This window comes from Xiphophorus maculatus, chromosome 17, assembly GCF_002775205.1.
Source record: "Xiphophorus maculatus strain JP 163 A chromosome 17, X_maculatus-5.0-male, whole genome shotgun sequence".
NCBI classification, from domain to species: domain Eukaryota; kingdom Metazoa; phylum Chordata; class Actinopteri; order Cyprinodontiformes; family Poeciliidae; genus Xiphophorus; species Xiphophorus maculatus.
Genome location: NC_036459.1, coordinates 648,498 through 664,510, shown reverse-complemented (window position 1 = coordinate 664,510; position 16,013 = coordinate 648,498). Strand labels below are relative to the sequence as shown.

The 16,013-nt window shown below is 35.7% G+C and overlaps 2 protein-coding genes across 4 annotated transcripts in view; one reads left to right on the top strand and one right to left on the bottom strand.

Moving 5' to 3' along the window:
• Window positions 1-3,797, top strand: part of LOC102234387 (plexin-B2-like) — a 142,367-nt gene extending 138,570 nt beyond the window's left edge. For both annotated transcript variants that reach the window (XM_023350590.1, XM_005811200.3), the window contains 4 exons: window positions 207-271; window positions 344-419; window positions 974-1,048; window positions 1,406-3,797. In XM_023350590.1, coding sequence (XP_023206358.1) covers window positions 207-271; window positions 344-419; window positions 974-1,048; window positions 1,406-1,510 — 321 coding nt within the window. In that variant the 3' untranslated portion in view covers window positions 1,511-3,797. The remainder of the gene's footprint in view (window positions 1-206; window positions 272-343; window positions 420-973; window positions 1,049-1,405) is intronic.
• Window positions 3,798-6,128: 2,331 nt separating this feature from the next.
• On the bottom strand, window positions 6,129-15,241 carry mdm2 (MDM2 proto-oncogene). Of its 2 annotated transcripts, none has more exons than XM_014473368.2 (12): window positions 15,111-15,241; window positions 11,982-12,017; window positions 10,621-10,673; window positions 10,474-10,548; window positions 9,664-9,797; window positions 9,528-9,577; window positions 9,204-9,247; window positions 8,221-8,284; window positions 7,825-8,153; window positions 7,593-7,667; window positions 7,357-7,540; window positions 6,129-6,726 (listed from the first exon to the last, which is right to left on the bottom strand). In XM_014473368.2, the coding sequence occupies exons 2-12, from the start codon at window positions 11,989-11,991 to the stop codon at window positions 6,284-6,286; spliced, it is 1,461 nt and encodes a 486-aa protein (XP_014328854.1). In that variant the 5' UTR covers window positions 11,992-12,017; window positions 15,111-15,241; the 3' UTR covers window positions 6,129-6,283. The 2 variants fall into 2 exon arrangements, with proteins under 2 accessions (XP_014328854.1, XP_023205992.1); XM_023350224.1 differs by having other exon boundaries at window positions 7,357-7,519.
• Between the last annotated feature and the right edge of the window lie 772 nt (window positions 15,242-16,013).

The window sequence follows — 16,013 nt, the reverse complement described above, 5'->3', positions numbered from 1 at the left end:
TTGGTAAAATTGTGGTTATTCTGCTCACATAACGACTATATTCTCATAGTTAAACTATATATCCTTCCCTAATACTCCGTCATTCGACTCACAGAAGAGATGATTGAAATAAAAGCCACATTTTGAAAATGTTTGTGGAAAAGAAAGAGACAGTTAATCAGCCCTGAGGGACGCCAGAGATCAGCGGGTTTGTTTTCTGTCTGCAGGAGTCTCCTAGCAACAAGCTGCTCTACGCAAAAGAGATTTCCACCTATAAGAAGATGGTTGACGAGTGAGTCCACACCACCGGCTGATGTTCTGACCCGGTTGATTCCTGGATGAACCTGTTTGTTTTTTTCCTCAGTTACTACAGAGGCATCAGGCAGATGGTTCCGGTCAGCGACCAGGACATGAACACACACCTGGCCGAGGTGTCCCGGGTAGGACAAAACCCTCCAGAACCACAGATTCTGGGTCAGAACCAGCTGGACCGGTTGGTTCTGGGAGGTTATGAGTAACAGATCGACCCACAAAAGTAGTAAAATGTTCATATTTGTAACGTTACTGGAGATTTTATGTGATACATCACTTCACATTATGTTACAGATAAAAATCTGAAAAGTGCGGTGTGCCATTCACTTTTAGATGGACTTTGACTAGACCATATGTTTGGGGCGAACCTCCAAACTGGTCTCAGGAATGTATCAGTGAAAGGGGGATGAATAAATAGATTTTTCATCCTTTTTCTAAAAAACAGATCAAAGTTTTTTGTTTTTTCTGTTACATAAAACTGAAGCTTGTAGCGTTAGCATGTTGGGAACAATAAATAACAGGGTGTGAATACTTTAACAAGAACTGGAGCTGTAGATGAGGAGAGATTTGTAGCTAGAGCGCCCTCTGCAGGCGCTTCCAGCTGAACAATAGAAAATACTGAAGTTTATTGAATTTACTTGAATTACTAATATTTAGGTGTTTTTTTCTGTTGTTCTTGCAGCAACACACAGACAAGCTGAACACCCAGGTGGCCTTGCACCAGCTCTACCAGTACGCCAGCAAGTACTTCGATCTGGTGAGGAAACTTCTGATTCACTTTCACACAGAAAACCTGAAACTCTGACAAATTCAACATTGATACCAAATTACAACTCTTAGTTTTTTATTTTTACGACATTTGCATAATCACTTAACAACGAGTCATTAGCATTCTTTAGATGAAGATTATAATTTATTTTTTTTACATTTAGTCAGTTAATTTTAAATTGTATTAGTGTTAAAATTATGTTGATCTGATTTTCATGCAAATACGCATAAAATTATTTGAAATATGAGCATATATTTAAATTTAATTCAAGATGAAAATAATATTTAGGTCAATATGTTTGAAAAAAGAACATTTTCTATAAAGATTTAATATTTTGTTCCTCAGATCATCCAGTCTCTGGACGAGGACCCGGCCGCCCAGAACAGGCAGCTGACGCTCCGCCTGCAGCAGGTCGCCGCCGCCCTGGAGAACAAAGTCACTGACCTCTGACCTCACTGAGGGGGCGGGGCTTCTTTTTCAATTGTGAGCGCACGGACTCGTCTGAATGTCTGGAGAGTAGCTAGCAGAGCCAGAAGAGACGAATTTCCACTCAGCGCCAAAAAGCAAACGGGCAAAAAGAAAACATCTTTTTGAAATTCACCAAAAGTTGAAGAAAATCCAAGTGAAGTGACAAAATGTTTTGCTTTTTGGACGTTTTGATCGGACCTTCAGCTGCTCCAGGATTGTTTTCCAGCTCTTTTTGTACTGGACGGTACGGAGGCCCGGCGGGTCCAAATGTTTGAAACATCAGCGACTTTCTTTAGTTTTAGTTTTATGTTTTCTGTTTGTATCCTGAGTTTCTGCTTCTGGGTCACCAGAAACCAACAGCTGCATTTCTTTCACGTTCAGGAAGTTAGTAAAAAAAAAATCTTTTAAAGACCAAAGTCCAGAGAATCTGAAAAGTAAAATAAGTTGCGTATTATATCATTTAAAAATCATGCAACATAGACAAATTTAGCTGGTTTAGAGATAAACTAGATTCACATTTGTGAAGAAAATGTTTAAAAAATGTTATACTTCAGTTGTAGTAGTGCTTTTCCACCACTGGGAGTGCTGTTCACAACTTATCGTTTCCTTCTGAATTATTGCACAACTTAAAAAGGTACCGATTAGTTTGTTTAATCAGATGAATCTTGACTTTCCTAATCATTATCTTCAATTTATTTATTAATTCATTCGTTTATAGTTCATTTTTATGGTTCCACATAAAATAATTTATATATTTTGCGCTAAAAATCTCAAATACTGAGAGCTAGTTTGTGGAAAAGTTGGTCAATTTCAGTAATTTTCAGTAAATTCATAAACAGAAAATGAAAGATGACAGTGGTTGGTTTAAGCCCCGCCCCTGAAACGCCCAGCCTGTTCTGATTGGACAGCAGCAGTGGTCTGACCAGGCTCCGCCCACTGGACCCGACTATTATATTAATCATGAAACCTGCTTTCATTTCAGCTCAAATTGAGGAAATATAAATGAAAAAAACGCAAAATTTTATGAGTCGAAGTTGTTACACACATCATGACATGAACTCAAAAATGTTTTTTATATTAAACATCGTATCAAATCTGTAAACCATCACAGCTTTTCTCAAACTTTCACTGAAGCCACTTTGGTGCCAAATGTTCTGAATCTAGGATGTGTTTGAGTAAATAGGATTTTCGGTACTTTTACGATTAAAAAAATGTGAAACTTTAGCGGCCGTGTCGTTGACGAAACGTCTGGACGAACTCTTGCTTTTGTGTTTTCATGTTTGAAACATTTTTCAGCCTCGTGGATGAACAATATGGCCGCCTCTGCCAACGCTTGCTTCTGTCTGCCTTCTCTTTGCCACCAGCGAGTGCCTTAAAGAGTTGAAGTGGAACTGAAAGGAACAAACCGACCAGAACCGGATCACAGAACTGAATGTTTCAGCTGTTTGTTTAAGTCAAGTCTTGGCACTAACTGAACAGCAGAGGGCGCTAAACAAGAAAAACATTGAAACAAAAAGTTTTACGTTAGCAGTTGTTTTTTCTGACAGAAATGTTAGGATTGGATCAAAAAACCAATAAAATTAAATGTTGGATGTTTAGAAGAACCAAATAAATGGATCCAGAACTACTTCTGTAGATTCTGATTTGTGTCCAGAAAAACAAAATTTGGACAAAAAAAGTTATTGTCTTATTTCTCAGAAACATGTTAATAATCTGACTGGAGGCCTTTTTTCAGATTTCTAAACAGCGATCCCGGTACTTGTCCGACCCGATCCATCGGTTTTCACCACTTCCTCTCAGAGGGTTTTTAGTTTCTAGGTGACAGAAATTGTGAAACTGTCCCTTTAAATTCTTGTCCTGACCCAATTACGATCAACTCCAGTTTGTTTCAGGCAGAAACAGAAACTCAAATGTGAACTTTGCTGCCAAATGTTCTGATCGTCTGGGTTCTGTCTGTGTTAGAATATGTTGAAGAACATTAAGGCTCACGTGAATAAGTCCGAAGGTTTCTTCGTCCCGAAGCCTGATCCATTAACGGACGGACTTTAAAGCCTGTGTTGCCGTTGGTTACGGTTGTGAATCGACGGCAGGAATGGTTTGGATGGACCAAGCTTTAGACTTTGGAATGGACTCGAATGGGACTAGATGTTACCAGAACGGGTCTGAACTGAACTGAAGCCCAAATCTGTTACTCTTCTGTTCAAGTGGGGAAAAAAATCCAGATCTAGGAAGTCCAAATATCCAATAAAATATGTTTATACAAATGAAAGAAAGGCGTCTTGTTTCAATATCAACATGTTTGTATGTTCAATGTTCTTGAAATGAATTAAGTGCTGAATGTTGCTCTTACATTTCCGTATTTCCCAGATGAAATGCTAGAGAAATGTGTTTCTATGCCGATGATGCGTCTGCAGCACCTTATTGGATTTTCAGGTCACAGTTTGGAAAGAACCTCAAACTTTCCAAGTTGAAATCTTTTGACTATCATCCAGCAGAATTTAGGCTAAAATTAATAATAAGCAGACTTTTGTCATTTTTATGTCTATTTTAGAAAGCTAAATTAATCTGAGGTTTAATGGGTCATACCAGCTGGACACTTTACTAGAACCTGGACCAAAGTACAAGAGATGGGAAAAAACGGTTAGTTTTTTTGGTTAAACGTTTATATTTTTATCCATCCTTGCATGTTTTCACACCGTTTTCAGCTCATTTGTGACGTTTAAACCCAGAAGAATCCCGTGTTTCGCTCTGTCCCGTCCTGAAGCGGACCGGAACAACTCGGAGCCTCCACACGTGTTTCCCATTGACCTCAACAAGCCGCCATATTTTACATCCACAAACCGGAGACACAAGTAAGTTTTTCAACCGTCTATTTACGTTAGTTTCTCCTTTAATAGTTTGTGAATTTAGAGTTTATATTTTAAGGAATTTAATTCAAGTGAAACTCAAAACCCACAGTTTTGTTTCAATCGTTAGTTTGTTAATTTGGATGATTCCTGGTTTTAGGTTATTAAAAAAACAATATTCAGTTTGTCGCGACGCTACAGTATTGAAATTAGATCCATTAAATGCCATTTTTAGACAAATATAATATTGTGGCTTAGACGATTACGGGAAAAGCGCTGACACCCATCGGAAGGCTAATATGCGAATTCATCGGATAACCGGAAGTAGATTGTAAAAATAAAAGAGGGGTGTACTGATTCAGTCATGTGCTGTGTGAGTATATATAATATACATACTGTATATATATATATATATATATATACAATTAGTTAAGCGTTTCTATTACCATTAAATCGGTTCATACTATTTTTTTTCAACTGAAATGTTTAAAAGTTATCAAGCACCGGAAGACCACTTCCGGTTATTATATAAGCGAGTGTTCGCTAGATATTTATCTCTGAGCAAAATATCCTGCTTTAAATATTTTTAGCATTTTATTTTTATGTTTAATTATAAATTAACCAATAAAATTATACGTTGCTTTTGTGGTTAACAGAATCATAAAAATAATAAAATAAATAAATGACTGTGCCTGAAACTTGCGCTAAAATGTTTCTATATTAGGCTAAAAATTATGTTTCAAAAAAAAATCTTTATTTAATAATAGCAGCGTAAACAAAAATGGGATGATCCAAATTCTGCTGTGCTTTTCTTTTTAACAGAAATTATCTGCAGACCGGAACCGGAACCGGACCGGACCGGACCGTTTCTGATCAGAGGTGAGTTCATAATTTCTGTGACATTCGGGTCAGTTTATCAGACTTTATTTTCTAATAAACATCAAAGTTTAGCGACTTATTTCTTAGCTCTACGGGAGCAAAATCTAGTTTTTAAATAATGAAGTTTATCTACAAAATAATTTTACTTGTATTTTAGGTAAAAGAAACACAGTTTTACTTTTTATAATAATATATAATAAAACGCAAAAATAGTTTTAAACTGGATTTAAATTTAAACAGCGTTTTATTAGGGTTTAATTATAGAAATGTAACACTGCCCCCTTGTGGCCAATAAATACAACACATCCTGCAGAGATTTTTCATATTTTATAAACTAAGTTTTTAACCGCTGGTTTGCAGATAACTTTTTTTTTTTTAAACAAACCATCACACAGCATTATGTAATGCTGTGTGATGGTTTGTTTTATAAATTTAAGTCAAAATAATTTTAGTTTAAATTTCAGAGTTCAGGTTCTTCAACTTTGGCGGCCATTAAAAAATTTCACATTTAGAGATTAGAACATTTTTAGTGGTGTAACCACACTGCCCCCTGGTGTTCATTAAATGTAACATCCTGCAGATTTTAATATTTAAAAACTAGTCTAGTTTTTATCCGCTGATTTTTTTTATTTTTAACTAACCATCGCACAGCATTATGGGAACTGAAGTTTCAATCTTCAAATAATTTCTCAGCTCAAACAAATGAGAATTAAAGGTTTATTCAGTAAAAACAAACAGAAAAACAGAAAAAATCTTCATCCATCTTATTATTTAAATGCTCTTAAAGTGTTTTAAATAAAATAAATAACAGATGTAATAAAGGTAATATTTCTAATAGGTGAACATTTCCTGGAAGAAATAAACGTGCAAAAAAATAGTTTTACAATATAAGCATCCACTTTATTTCTGATTAAAAGAGGGGAAATTTAAGTAATGTATTAAGCATCCTGTGCAGCTGGATGTTTGCACATTTATCATTTATTATTAATCCTGTGGAGGTAGACAGGTGAAGGTCAGCTGGAGGTCGTTCTCAGCTCAGGTAGGTGAGGACGACGGACTGGATGGGCATCCTGCAGACGGGGCACAGCTTGTTCCTCCTCTTCAGCTTCCTGGCGCAGACGTAGCAGGACATGAGGTGTCCGGTCCGCCCGTGGACGATGCAGCCGTTTTTGGGTCGGGACTGGCAGATGAGACACGGGTCCAGACACGAGTCCGGCAGCCGGGACTCGGCCGACACGCTGCGCTCCAGGTCCGGCACCGGGTCCTGGGAGTCGCCCGACGACGACGGCTGGGACTCGGGCGTCCAGAGCTTCTCCTGGGAGGAAGAGGCGGAGGAAGGCTGGGAGGAGCAGAGGGCATTCTGGGAGTTTGGGGCGGAGCAGTCAGACCAACTCTGGGAGTTCAGAGGAGTTTTCGCTCTTTTTCCATCAGGAACGTCGACGCCGCCGTCGTCGTCGTTCTCCACATCCAAACCTGCAGGAGACAAACGAGGAGTTAAAACACAAGAACAACTCAGTCAGAGGTTATTAAAACTGTTCAAAACATAGAAATTTAGTGTTTAAGGTAAAAAACATTTTTTTAAAAACTTCATATTTCTGCAAGTTACAGTTTCAGCAGAAAAAAAACCTCTAAGCACTTTTTGTATCGTATTATTGATCTGTTGGTATGAAATATAAACACCTTCACACTGTGTTCTTGTTAAATAATGCAATAATCATTATTAATGGAAGCATAAACACAAAGGCATTTGTGCTGAGAGAACAAATTCAGGGCAGTAATTAAACCAAACTGCACAAGAATTATTTACATTTTGAATCTTGGATTTTAAAAAGTCTTAATATTTTCTGCAAAAAACTTAAGTTGCAGTTTTAGCTTCACCTGGTTCAAATTCTCCTATTAATCATCTTTTGTATCCAATTATTAATCTGTTAATATAAAACACAATCAGCTCTGCGTTGAGGTTCAGGTTAGCATGTTTTAGCTGCAGATGCATCCTCTGCTACTAAAAGGTTTGTAGTTTTAATTCAGACTAGCCATTAGCTTTAGCCTCCAACAAAAACGTCTTTTTTGCTTTGTTACCTGAACAAACACACTAGAACCCACCTGGAGTTTCTTTGGCAGCTGATTGGTCGGTGGGCTTGGTGGGGAGGGCTTTGGGATCGGCGGACGCCTCCGGCAGCCAATCGTGACGCAGCGTCCAGCAGCGGAAGCAGTTTCTGGGCAGCGGCGGGTTCAGCTCGTCACACGTGGAGCAGCGCCAGTAATCCTGAGAGTGAAACCCACAGAACTGAGTGAAGAGCGGCTAGCGCTAATGCTAATGCTAAGACGTTTCTACTCACAGCTTCTGTGATCTCCGTGTCGTCGTCGAACGAGTCGTCGTCGCCGTCTGCCTCGAAGATGGTGACTTCATAAACCTGAGGAGGAAGATGGATGAAAAATAGAAAGAGTTACGTTAACATTCAGTTTGTTGTGTCCAACAAACTTGCCACCAGAATAAAAACCATTTTGGCTCAATAATAATAATTCACATTTCAGCTGATCTATAATCGACTGTTTGTGGTTTTGTCTCACCTGGTCGTCGGCGGACAGCGACGCGTCGTCCTCGTTGTAGTCGTCCGAGTCGACCGACTCCACCTCGAACTCCACGCTGAAGTTGTCGCTGTCCGAGTCGGACGCCGCGATCGTGACCTCCGACCTCCCGGACCGGACGCTGTGGGAGTCGGACGACTGGCTGCCGCGGTTGTCCCGCCCACTTCCCAGCCCTCCAATCACGCACCAGGACAGGCTGCCGTCGAAGGTCAGCGAGAAGCTGTCCGAGCGCCGCCGCTTCCTGCTGTCGTCCGACTCTTCGTCCTCCGACTGCCGCTCCTCTTCCTCTCCCTCTGTGCTGTGGGACGGACCTGAGAGGGGGGCGGGGTTTATGCCAGGTGCGTGCTGATTGGTTGGTTTCAATCAGCAGAAACTCACCTGAGTTGCTCCTCCTCCTCCTCCTCCTCCTCTGGTCTGTGGATGAAGATGAACTCTCAGCTCCCTGAACACAAAACATCAAACAGGTTTGGTTTGATGAATTTAAACAAAACTAATAAATAAAAATAAACATTTTCAGTGCATTAAATTATGAGCAGCAGGTTATTAAATGTTAGTAAAACTAAATTTTAGACAAAAATGGAGGATCATCATCTTTTAATTTATTACTGAATGTTTTTATTTGATCAAAACATTTGAAGGTTAGATTAAAAAGTCTCCAATATTACATTTTAATATTGTTTTTCCTTTTCGTAGCAAAAATGACAAATTTCTGTTCAATTCTAGTTTGACTTAAATCAGGGGTTTTCAAGGTGAGGTTCAGGGGCCATTTGTGGCCCTTGAAATTACGCCGTTTGGCCCCTGATCACAAGTCAAAAGTAATTTTAAAATAAAAAAACCCAGAAAATTAATTAGAAAAAAACAATTACATTTTTTTAAGGGAACAGTTTGAAGCCCTTTTTATGTTTGAATTGTTAATGATCTACAGATTTTATAAAATAGTTTTTTACTGAGCATGTAAAGAAAATCAAAACTAAAATAAAATAATAGATAAATAAAATGTTAAAATTCACAGTAAACTAATCTTTGTCATTTTTGCCAGTTTTGGCCTCCAGGAAAAAACTTTTTAAATAAATAAATAACTGGCACATTCTCCATATTGAGCCTTTTAAACAATATTAGAGATAAATGACATTTTATTGCCTAAAACACATTAAAAGCTTCTAGTGATGCAGCTAAAAAATACTTTGTTTTCTAACAATTCAAATCTAAATTAGTTGATTATTTCAATAATCCATTCATCACAATCAGATTATTTCAACCCTTTTAAAAAAATACATTTAGATCTAAAATAAACTGTAAAAACCCATTTTGAGTGTTTTTGATGCATCATCAATATAAATATTGATAATATTAGTAATGACCTCCGTCTGGCTGCTGGCAGCTTCACTCAAATCCGTCGTTGAATCTGTGAAAACAGAAACAACTTTATTCACAATATTTAACATTTCAATCTAATAAAGTCCAATGTTTTCACTGTAAACACTGACAGGTTGTACAACAGATTATTTACATTACACACATTTTATTTTTTAACTGTTTTTTTACTAAAATGTTTTATTTCTCTTAAAATGTCTGTGTATTTTCCTTCCAAGTTGTCAGATTTAATCTGAGAAAATAATCTGTAACATTTCTTGTGACAATAATTACTTTCATTTTGTTTCTTTACAGACAGAAAGTCGGCCTACCTTGGTTCCTCACGGCCTCCAGGTTCTTGGTAATCATTGCAAACAAAACCCTGGAACAGAGACACGTTTCAGTTCCAACATGGCGGAGGAACCAGAACCAGAACCGGAACCGGAACCAGAGGAGACTCGGACTCACCTTGGTTCCTTCACGGAGAAGCTGTCTACGCCCAGAACCCGGCCCAGAGCGTCCTGAGCGCAGTGGACGATGTGCTGCTGGTTCTGGTCGTACAGCTGCCTCTGGATGATGTACTGACCCAGGTAGAACATGACCTGGAGAGAACGGCCAATCAGAACGCAGCATTACAGAAAACTACAGTTTTATGCTACAAATATTGAGATTTTTAAAAAACCAAGTAACAACTTGGTTTTAATCAAGTTTAATCAGTTTAATTAATCAACAGATTAATTAAACTGTGGAGAAAAAAGCAGGATGTGAAGTTACCAGGTTCAGCTGTGAGTTTCTTCACATTCAGGTTGTTTGAATCTTTTTATTTTTACATTTAGCATCTATATTTAGCTACCAGTTCTGCAGAACTCCTTAGTGGAATCTGAAGAATAAAACTGTTCAAATCCTGAAATACAACTTCTGATTATTTTCTGTTAACGTCTTAACAATCCGGCTAAACTGCCACTGATCCATTTATTTATATTTCTGCTGATTTTTCTTTTGAAATGCTAACGCTTGTAGCATTGCTAGTGAAACGTCTAAGCTGCCTGGGCTGATCTTCAGTTTATGCTAACAGAGAATTTAATGTATTTTTAATGATTTATTGAACGCGTCAAATCCTGATTAATTTAAAACTTTAAATTTAAAAATTTAATCCAAGAATATATGGAGGCAATTTTGAAACATTAGCTGTAACTTTATATTGAATATTTTTTTAAATATTGAATCTCTTTAATGGTATGAAACGTTACACTAAATGTATCTGAGGACGTTCTGTACCTCCTTTATGGTGAAAACGTCTTTGGTGGCTCCGGCGTGTTGCAGCAGAGAGCCGAACTCCACCTTCGGTCTCACCTGAACACAAACAGGAAGTGAGTCACGCTGTAAAACCAGGAAGTGGCGGTTTAAAACGGCAGCAGCGCTCACCAGCTTGTTTTCATTGGCGAACTCTCCGTCAGCTGACATGGTGATGCTGGTTGCTACGGCGCAAAACATAAACAAAGCGAGTTATTACTGAGGTTCTGCTCAGTTTGACCCAAACTGGACGGATTAAACCACAAACCTGAAAATTAATAAGATCTGTGATAGTTTATAATATAATTAATACTTTAAATAAAAGCAGAACTGAGCAGCTGGACTGAATTTAGTTAAATGTAACTAAATACAACAACCTCGGTTTGTTAGTGAACAGAGACAAATATTTAAAAAGTTTTACATTTTTACTTTGTTTGCATTTCAGAGTCAAAGTGGAAAATATTTCAGAAGAACAGGAGATAAAAAAAATCATTTTTAACTTAAATGTTTTCCTGAACACAAACAACTAATCACGATTAATCTATTAATCGTGATTAATCTATTAATCACGATTAATCTATTAATCGTGATTAATCTATTAATCGCGATTAATCTATTAATCGCGATTAATCTATTAATCGCGATTAATCTATTAATCGCGATTAATCTATTAATCGTGATTAATCTATTACAGTCTATAACAGTTTCAGCTTCACCTGGTTCAAATTCTGTAGATAAAATCTTATCAGCTTCTGCATCCAACTATTAATCAATTAATCTTAAAAAAAATCAATGTATCAAATCTACACTGTATTGATAAGTTGAGCAGAAAGCGCTGATTATTATTTTTTTATTTGTTAGCTGCAGATCATTTATAGTTATTAAAGAAATGCTGTTATTACATGTTGGGCAATAAAATGTGTTATTTGCATCTTTTAATGCATTTCTAATATTGTATAAAAAATTAAGACATAAAATATACAAATCTGAGAAATTTTGTCCTGTTAATTAATTAAAAATGACTAAATTAGTAGTTGTAGTTTTTTTAAAAATGTGCTGAATCTTTTACCTACAACATTTAGGTCTGTAACAATAATCAATAAATCAATTAACCGCATAAAAAAAATTAAAACTAACTAAATTTCTCTTTCTAGCAAAACCTGGATGATAAAAGTTTTCAGTTTGAAGGACAATGTTGTTCATAATTTGTTTTGTTTGTTTTAGATATTTAAAATGTCTTCCAGTTGCATTTAAAATGTTCTGTTCTTGGATTATTATTCCATTATATTACTTGGAAATGGTTTCAAAACAATATTTTTGTTTGTCATGACAGGAATATCTACATCCAAATTAATAATCAGGCTCCAGACACATCCAGCCGTTAAAATCTAACTATTCAGATCATTTATTCACTTCAAAGGTTAGAAAAATAATTTTCAAAACCTTTTTAAAAACATTTTCCCTCCAGATGAAGCAGAAATGATGTTTCTTACCTGAGTTCATAGCAGATCTGGCCTCAGCAGCCCATCCTGTGCAAAGCAGAGCAGATAAAGTGCAGTGAGCGGCGCCAACAGAACCGGACCTCTTATGCTCCCACTCAGACATGTTGGGACTAGACCGGCGGTTTGGGCCGCCCAGCGCTGACTCAGCAGAGGAACCCACAGCTGATTCAGTCAGCTGCTGCGGCAGACATGCCAGGACTAGTTCACTGTGACTCATCTCTCCCAGTGAGGTCGCCGTGACAACCAGCTGGTAACCAGTAACCAACACATGCAGCCACCATTTATCAAAAATTACACTGAAGTAAGAGGAAAAATACTTTTACATATTTTTACTTATTTGGCAAAAAGTCTACTCAAGTACTAAGCAACTGATCACATGATCAATCATTTAATGTTTAAAAATTACATCATCAAAATATAAAGTGGAATTTTTTTAAGCACCAAAATGACAACAATTTGTACAACAAAAATAAAATGTTTATAAATCAGTTTCTTTCAATCAAAAACGTCTAAAACTTGAACAGAAACTGCAGGAGAGTCTGAATGTGTTTTAGTTCAAACATGTTAGTTTTAACTAACTAACTAACTAACTAACTAACTAACTAACATGATAGTTTTAACTAACTATCATGTTAGTTTTAACTAACTAACACATGTTAGTTTTAACTAACTAACTAACTAACTAACTAACTAACATGATAGTTTTAACTAACTAACACATGTTAGTTTTAACTAACTATCATGTTAGTTTTAACTAACTAACTAACTAACTAACTAACATGATAGTTTTAACTAACTATCATGTTAGTTAAAATCCAGACATTTTACTCAAGAGCAGAAAGTTCAGTTCCTCAAGTAAAGGTAACTAGTTACTACTCAACTCTGATCTCAACAAAGTCAAAATTATCCCAATAAACTGTTAATACATTAATAAATATTTGTGTCTGCATTCAATTAGTTCTTAACATTAGATAATATTAAACATCTTTTCACACTGATCAGCTCCTAAAGAATTTCTCGACTGTTTTTTTTTATTTTGTAAAAATAAAAAAATCTAGAAATTTAGAAATATTAATTTAGAAATATTAAGGGGCCACATGAAGAGCTACAGCGGGCCAGATTTGGCCCCCGGGCCTGGAGTTTGGCACCTGTGCTCTGTCTCTTTAAAATGAATAAAAAGTTTATGTCTGGACATGTTTAAATGTAAACAGCAAAAAATAAGTTTTAAAATTCAATAAGACACAAAACCGTCAAGACGACAGGAACCTGATTTACCTTTTTATTTTATGGTTGTTTTCAAACATAAACGCAGCTTTTAACGACACTAAAATAACAGAATATTACCATTATTAGTATATAAAACCCTACAGTCCTTAATTTAAAAAAATTTACTCAAAATTTTCTTAGGTCTTTTAGCATCTAGTTTCATTTGTTCCCTCTTTCTGTATTGAAATAAAAACTTAGAAATTTGAAACCCCTGAAATAATAATAATCAAATCCAGATTATTCCAGTTAAATTTTAATTTCCTTCCACATTTAAAAATGTCTCATCAGAACTTTAAAAAAATTATTTTAACCATCTTTTTCCAACTTAAAATAATGTCCCCCATGTGTATTTGTATAATGTCTAAAACAGGTTTTAATGGAAATTTAAAACAGGGAAATAATAGGGAATATTTCTCAGTTACTTTTATCATTTGGTGTCCAACATTAAATGTAAATAAAGTTAAATTATAATATCTTATTTAAACTTACCCTGACAAAAAGGGAGAAATAAAGTTTGTTGTTAAACTGAAAAAAAAAAATTTTAAAAAGTAAATGTATATTTTCACATGATTAATCCAAAGTATATATAAATGCTGTTCATTTTTGCTTTTTCTAACAGTATTTCTTATAGATTTATATGAATATAAAACAAACATTTATTAGATTTATGAAGTTTATCTAAAGTTTTATTTATATTTAAAATGTACAAACTGTGCTGACACATTTGTTAAATCCTTCATATTTTGTTTCAGGTAATTAAAATTTTAGTTTTATTACATCTCACTTTCTTTAAACATGAAAAACTAAAAGGTAAAGGCATTTCTTTTTTTTAGCAAAAATATGCAACTTTGATATTTCCTCATTATTGATATTTACAGAAAAGTAATCCGCACAACTTTCTTATTTATTGCCACATTTTTGTTCAAATGTTTATAAAAAAAATATCTAACTTTTAAATTGGCTAAAATTTATTTCAAAAGATTTTGTGATTTGATTAAAAACATTTAAAATATCTATCCTGATATTTATCTTTTTGTAACCAACTTAATGCTGTAATTTGAGATCCAGCCGTTAAAATAAAACAGTTTAAGTTGTAGTTTCACTAAGTTTGGTTGGATTAATAATTTATGGAGAAATTTGGCATATTTTTGTCCCAAACTGTTATGTCTCATAAAATAATCCTATTTTTCTGTTTTATCTGTCGATTTAAGTTGTTTACAATGTGTAAATATAACCAATTAATGTTAATAAAATAGGTCATAAAGAGCAGAAGCACCAGACCTGCACAGATGAGTGGGCTCATGTTTTTGTGAGCCCGTCCAGAAAGAACAGAATGTTTTCTAGAAGCTACTGGACCGTTTTCGGTCCGAACCGCGCGTGTTGGACGGATTTGTCCGGACTTGTCCCGCTCCCCTCCCGCCCACTCAGACCTCAGTGAGTCAAAACAAAGTCTGCCATAAGCTCCGATAACATTTAATTATTCCTACACACATATTAAAGTTAGATTAAAAAGCAAAAACGAGAAGATTTTAAAATAAATGTACATTTAAACGGTGCAGTCAAGCTATTTATTTTCGCACTAATGATTGTAACGGCTGTTAGAAAACTACATGCAGATTAAACTTAAGTTGAATTAATAAAAAGAAAAACACTAACAATTTATTTTAGATAAAGTTTTCTAACTTTGAAAGAACAAAACATTACACCAGGAGCGACTCTTCCCACCATTCCGATACGTCTCAGTTAGGAAACTCCGAGGCTCTGCGGCCTACTTATATTAGCTTGACGGTAACTTCGTATTTCTGCTGAAATTACAACGTAAAACACTTAAGTAATTGGCCTTAAATTACTCACCTTAACAGCTTGGCAAAACAAATTCCTTAAATGTTGATAAAATGTCCAGTATTCCGAAAAGCCTTTCGAGTACTTAGACCTCGCTTCGTTCCTTCTAGTTTATATTTCGGCGCCTCTAGTGATGTTGTGGCGCCCCTAGTGTCCGGAGTCTGTGGTTACATAACTCCAACATGGTGAAGAAGTGTTTAATTACATATTTATACGCAAAATAAGGCTAAAATAATTTATTTTCTTGATTTTTTCCCCATTACTCTGAAAATTATTATTTTTCTCTATGTGGATGGTCCAAAGATTCATAAATGTCTCAAATACCTTCAATTCCCTTATACCAGGTTCCTCAAATCCAGGCCCTTCAGCTATTAGATGCCTCCCAGGTGCAACACACCTGAACCAAATGGCTGAATTGCCTCCTCAGTGTTATGTCAGGTTCTCCAGAATCCCGCTAACGACCTGATTAAGCCAGCAAATGGTTACTTCAATAATCTATTATTCTAAAATAAAAAGTCACATTCAGCAGATTTTCATTTAACCACTTTAGCCTTTTACACTAAATATGCAAGTACATAATTCAATTCCTGTTTTAAATGAGAAAATAAACATGCTATTGCCTAAAATGCAGCAATATAACACTTTTTATTATTTTTCTGAACAGAATTTGGACCAGGTAAAGGTAAAACTGCCACTTGAGTTCTGGGTAGAACATATTTACTGATGCATCTATTAAATGCATTAAATGTAGTTTTTGTACAATTGTGGCTTAATTACTGCTCTGACTTGTTCTTTCAGTAAATGGCCTTTTCTGAGCCATTATACTCCAGCTAACAGTTAATCGATTACTAAATTAGCTGCAAACAATCTTTTTAGATAGAAAAATTAAATATTTTAATTTTCAACAGTTGGTAG

Bases quoted from the DNA above. Each gene is read 5' to 3' on its own strand.
- mdm2 (XM_014473368.2), bottom strand. The intron at 10,549-10,620 runs GTGAGCGCTGCT...GTTTGTGTTCAG, and splicing joins TCGCCAATGAAAACAAGCTG to GTGAGACCGAAGGTGGAGTT. The intron at 6,727-7,356 runs GTGGGTTCTAGT...TGTCTCCTGCAG, and splicing joins AGCTGCCAAAGAAACTCCAG to GTTTGGATGTGGAGAACGAC.